The sequence below is a fragment of the Triticum aestivum genome, chromosome 3D (assembly GCF_018294505.1).
Source record: "Triticum aestivum cultivar Chinese Spring chromosome 3D, IWGSC CS RefSeq v2.1, whole genome shotgun sequence".
Taxonomy (NCBI): Eukaryota; Viridiplantae; Streptophyta; class Magnoliopsida; order Poales; family Poaceae; genus Triticum; species Triticum aestivum.
The window spans coordinates 71,839,911-71,845,472 of record NC_057802.1 but is presented as its reverse complement, the minus strand read 5'-3'; the positions used below and the strand labels follow the sequence as shown (position 1 = coordinate 71,845,472).

Here is a 5,562-nt window from a genome sequence, read left to right as displayed (position 1 = left end):
AATAGTAAAACGAACTGCTGGCTATATGATGCTGGCATGCCATCTATAGTCATCACTTATGGTCACTCATACAACAAAGTTTGCTATAAGAGTAATACTGAAGTACTTTTTTCCACCTTCTCTTTGTCACTTTCTACGTATTTATTGTATCTGCCTAATAACACACGTATAGATAGACTCTTGCGTGAGAGTACACTCCGCTTTTTTATATCTTTCTCATCCACAAAGGGAAAATTGTCATGTAAGTGAGCTAAGCTTTACGCTCGTTGCTCAAAGTTGGTGTCGGTTTTGGAACTTGGGCCTATTTTTTTCTTTTTGAAATAAGCGACTTTTGGAATAAGAAATTCTCACTAAGTAATTCAGAACCCACAAGAATCTAGGAAAAAAAAACCTCTTCCGACAATGATTTCAGCAGGAAGCCAGGAACCTACACCATGGTATACATACAAGCACACACAAAAGACAGACACCGCAAGTTACGCTGGCTGCCATGTCTACCTTTCCACGTTTTCTTCACCAGATCCCAGGTAGCCTGAGGCTTCACCCCGCCGCCGCCGCCACCACCAGAGCCCCAACACCAGCAGATAACCTCGTCGGGCATAACGTACGTCTTTATTCCCGCTAGCTACAGCTTAATCACTGTACGTAGGTACCAACAATCACTGTACGTACGTACGTACTCACCAGACCAGCCTGACTATACAACAACAACAGCACTACAGTACAGTAAAAGCACACATGCATGGAGCGTTCGTTCGTGGGTGGGTGGCCTGGCCCTAGCCGGCTGCACGCGGCTGGGCAGTGCAGCGCGTGCTGCTACCAGATGAAGCTCATCTCGGCGCTGGCGCGCGCGGCGTCGTCGTCGTCGCGGGAGGGGGAGTGGACGTGCCGCCCCTCGTAGGTGGTGATCACCATGCGCGGGTCCTCCGCCAGCCGCTCCACCCGCTTCTTCACCCGGCACTTGTCCTGCGTGCACCGGTAGTAGCTCCTGCGTCCACAACACACAACATCTTCATCATCAGCTGAGTTTTCTACTACGCCATTTCTTTACAAATCGTTAGGCTCGCCATGTTTGCTCACTGCTAGCTAGAATAGAAAACAACACACTGTTCTTAAATATAAGACGTTATGGCAGTTCAAGAGGTAGCACATCACAAGCGGGCATATGCATGGTACTTCATATTATTCTGCATTTTGTGAATATTCAGAGAGGTGTAGACACGCAGTAGGTGAAGTACCGATGCTGGAAGAAACCCTCAATCATGGCCTGACAACACAACACATGGAAAGAAAGAAATAATATACCGATGGATGGAGATGATAAAAATTCCAGGGCCAGCTACTCTGCAGCTATCATTCCTCGTCTCACCCCGAGGGCAAGGGGCATAGATTGACAAAGATGTGGTAATAATTGCCGAGTACAAAAAATCTTGGGCCCTTTGCAAAGGCTCAAATCCACCCTTTCATCATCATCATCCCTCCCAGGGCCGGCCCCCTTTACCAAACAGTAGAGATTCCCCCTCTCCCACAGCCAGCCAGATCAAAGCACGTATATAACTGAACTAACACAGATTAACACGCAGAAACACAAAATAAAGATTCAAAACACTTGTTGAATACAGGAACAATCAGTGAGGGGTCAGATCGATCGTGGTAGCTAGGCATGTCACCCGCTTAATAATTACTTCCTTCGTCCCAAAACATAAGATCATTTTTGACACTATCAGAGAGTAGACAATTAACACTAGGATGTGGCCATCCACGGTGGGAGCTGTCTGATCAACGTGAAAACCAAGGGTGAAACTTCTTTGCCAAGTGACCCGATTCTTTTTTAATGAACAACCATGGCTCCGGGTGGTTTACTGGTACATATAGCATGGTGGCTTGCCGACCAGATTGTGTTTTTTTTTTCAGGATCTTGGTTGCTCCATCTATGGGCTCTCTGCCTCTGCACTGACTAACTAATGCTAATGCACTTCCCTTAAAGAAACTAATACTAATGCACAGCCATTTGCCATATCGTGTATCAGATCGGTTTGATGGTCCTGTTTTTTTTCTCTCCGAAAATCATCTGTTTATTTTCCGGAATGATAAGATCCGGACGTCAAATTTTTGATCATGGCAAATCGAACACTTTTTATGGCAACTTTAGTTGACGCGAGGACGACAAGTTTAGTTGGCAAGCACGTCAATTTTCTGACAAAAATTAAACAAAGGGCAAATTTGTCATGGCTGCCAACTAAACTTGCCATAGTCAAATCCCGAATGTTCGGGACTTAACTTATCGACATCCTTATTTTTTGGTACTTGGACTGTTGTATACCGTTCTAAGTTCTAAGCTGCTAGTAGCTAGAAACTAGCTCGGGAGATTCCCTGAGAATGAGGAGGGATGATTGCCAGGAAGGATTCGCCGGTTGATTGGAAAAGCCATGATGCTGCGGTGGTGTGTGAGCCAGAGATCGACCATGCCATAGGGTTGGGTTGGGTCTCTGAGTGGCATCATTGCACGGCGGGCCTAATCAGATTGGACTGGATGCTTGTCCCGTGCTAGCTGTGGGTCAATGCTTTTTCACACTGCCTGTGCCATGATCACCACCACACATGCATCGATCACACATGCATCGACTGGTCGATCAGTAGATTCACACACGCGCGCGCACACAAACACGCACGTATAGTTGTCATTTAGACACCGAGAGGAGATATATTGGGGTATCATGCCATGCATGCATGCCACAACACAACCTAGTAAGGTGGTTAATTGCACCTACAAAATTAAGGTGGCTAGTTTTAAAACATACATGGAAATCTTATTCAGAGTAACAACATGTAACCTTTTCTTCTAGCTAACAATAATAATAGAAATGCATGGAAAACTAGTCATTTATTTTGTTTGTCGCGATGGCTCACGCATGGATGAGTGAACGTTAGTGGAACTATTAGATGGTGCAATGAGCATCCGACCTACTTGTAGTTAGGATGCGACTCGATCGATGGTCGTTTTCTCTACACGTACTCTTGGACGTCCCCACAACATAAAATGGACTAGCCCATCAAAGAAATTAAGCAAAGAACAAGCTAGGTTACCATCTGACCTAATCCAAATGACATGCAAATAAAGAGCTATCACTAGATTAGATTAGAACAGCAAGCACGACCTAGAAAAATAACAAAGGCTTAGGATCATGTTTCGTACCTTTGTGTATGGGCAAGCTATAGCTAGCTAGATAGATAGACATATATACGTGTGCTAATTAAGTTGTGTAGATATGCATTTAGGGTTCAATTTAGGAGGTGTGTAGAGAGACAACAAGGGGACCAGACATAACAAAGCCATCTTAGGACCAGCTAGCTTTGCAAACACTTTTTTCCTTAGCTTTTGTCATTCCATGACTGGAACTTTAGCAAAAGTTAACTACTGTACGAGTGCACAAAAGTTTTGTGAGAATTGGCTCTCTGTTCCCTGCAGCAGTGGAACACGAGCTACATGTAAAGTGAGCTTTTACTTTCTTCATGCCAGAATCTCTTAGCTTACATGCATTTTTCTTCATGTTAAATTTCAATAATATTCACTAAATTATGGTGAATGCCATAAAGTTCTGCTCCGGGACAATTTTATAACTTATGCCAACTGAATTGGATAGTAAATATAATACATAATTCAAGGGATGCACTTCAATCAGTAGGCCAAGATAACATAAGCCTTAAATATATCAAGAGCATCAAACTTACTAAATACACATTACACAAAACTGTACTTCAACACCTTTTTTCATTTTTTTTCACCAATGGGTTTACTATAAAAATGAAACTAATGTTGTTTATATGCTTTCCCTTCTAGAACACCATGACAGGCTTGTCTAGAAATCAAATATGAACTTCATCCATTTTGAAAAGAAAAAACATGAACTCCATTAACTCTATAAGTCTGTTAGACCCCAAATGAGGATGATATTGTATCCAGAACATTTTGTATGCCTCTCAAAGCAAGTTTTAGGCCCCGTTTCTCCAAAGGAAAAGCATAGGAATTTTGGAGGTTAGAATTCCTATAGGAAATTTTCCTTTGGTGTTATTTGGAACAAAGGAATTGCTATCCTACATTCCTTCAAAACTTCTATGGAATGGGCTATTCTGTGGAAATTTTGGACGAAACCAAACATGAGGTCCTACCTCATGGTTTCTTCTCTTTCTGTCTACAGGTTATGTGATTTTCATACCTGACAGCCAAATAACAGTTTTGCACTTTTCCTGTGGTTTTGTTCGCTTTAGGAATCAATGTATATTCATACTCTTCGAATTCATTGTTCCAAAAGGGGCCTTAACTAATGAAGTATTCAAACTAATTAGCTTCACTAAATTGATCACAATATGTCGCCGATAATCAAGCTTTAGTTATTGCTTCAAGATACCCATAGTACACTTCTGGTAAAGCATGAATGAATATATACTTACTAACACGGGGGAGATTAGCGTGCAACAACACATGAATGCCTAGAATTAAAAGAATGGAATTACCCATGAAGAAAGCCTAGTTCATAACTTCATATGCATTAGGCTAACCCTAGCAAGCGGCTTGTCTCTCCATAGTAGCAAGATAAAGAGAGGTTATAATATTTTCCCAATATTGTTTTTAGCATTTCATCATTTTCTAGTGCCCTTCGATGTAATAATACATTAACACGTGAAATTTGCTAATAAAAAAACAGTTCCAAAATGTGCTGTATGGAGATTTGTTTGGAAATTATATGGGGTTTAAAGTTTTAAAACAGCGAAAACAGTACTTCGAAGAAAATTTTAGTTCATACATATAATGCGCATGCACTAAACCTATTTATGCTTGACATATTACATCCTGGATAATTTTTTGAGCATAAATTACTTTGGTCTATCTAGATTATATAGTTTTTTTAGGGATAGATTATAGAGTTTGCAAGTGGAAATAACCCCCCAAAAAACTGCAATCCATGTTTTGTTAAATGGAAACAAAATCCATAGTACTTAACTGATAAACCTAATTAGTCAAGTTGTCACTTCTGATGAGTGGTACACCAAATTGGACATCAAAAACAAAATATCGTGAGATCTATATAATCTAGATATACCGCGAACCCCCATTGATTTTTTGATAAAAAACATTTCATTGAATTTCATTTCATGAGATTTCAGTTTGATGAGGCAGTTGCTTCATAAAATCGTACACATGCACATATGTAGCGTATGCATATGTGCGTCACGTCGAGGGTTCGAGGGGCTATATCGATGTACAGTGCGTACCGTGGGTGCTGCGTGTTCTTGACGACCTTCTGGCCGTACTTGCGCCACTTGTAGCCGTCGTCAAGCACGTCGACGTCGCTCATGGTCTTGAAGCAGAACCTCGGCTCCCGCACCTTCCGCCGCGCCTTCGCCCCTCCTCCCCCCGCCGCCTTCTTCATCCTCACCGCGCCGACCCCCATCCCCGCAGCCGCTGACGACGACCCATGTGACCGTTCACCACCTCCACTTCCGCCGGCCGCCGCGCTGTTAATCCCCATGCCTGCCACCGCGCCCTTCCCCCTCTGCCTT

The 5,562-nt window shown here is 42.5% G+C and overlaps 1 protein-coding gene across 1 annotated transcript; it reads right to left on the bottom strand.

Moving 5' to 3' along the window:
- Positions 1–377: 377 nt before the first annotated feature.
- On the bottom strand, positions 378–5,556 carry LOC123077505 (probable WRKY transcription factor 13). Its single transcript, XM_044499785.1, has 2 exons — positions 5,275–5,556; positions 378–988 (listed from the first exon to the last, which is right to left on the bottom strand). Exons 1-2 carry the CDS (start codon positions 5,529–5,531, stop codon positions 817–819), a joined length of 429 nt encoding a protein of 142 aa, XP_044355720.1. The 5' UTR covers positions 5,532–5,556; the 3' UTR covers positions 378–816.
- Between the last annotated feature and the right edge of the window lie 6 nt (positions 5,557–5,562).

What these genes read in the sequence shown, in the direction of transcription:
- LOC123077505 (XM_044499785.1), bottom strand. Translation starts at nt 5,531, where the DNA reads ATGGGGATTAACAGCGCGGCGGCCGGCGGAAGTGGAGGTGGTGAACGG. An exon ending in AAGAACACGCAGCACCCACG is followed by an intron (nt 989 to 5,274) that starts GTACGCACTGTA and finishes TTGTGGACGCAG; the next exon opens with GAGCTACTACCGGTGCACGC.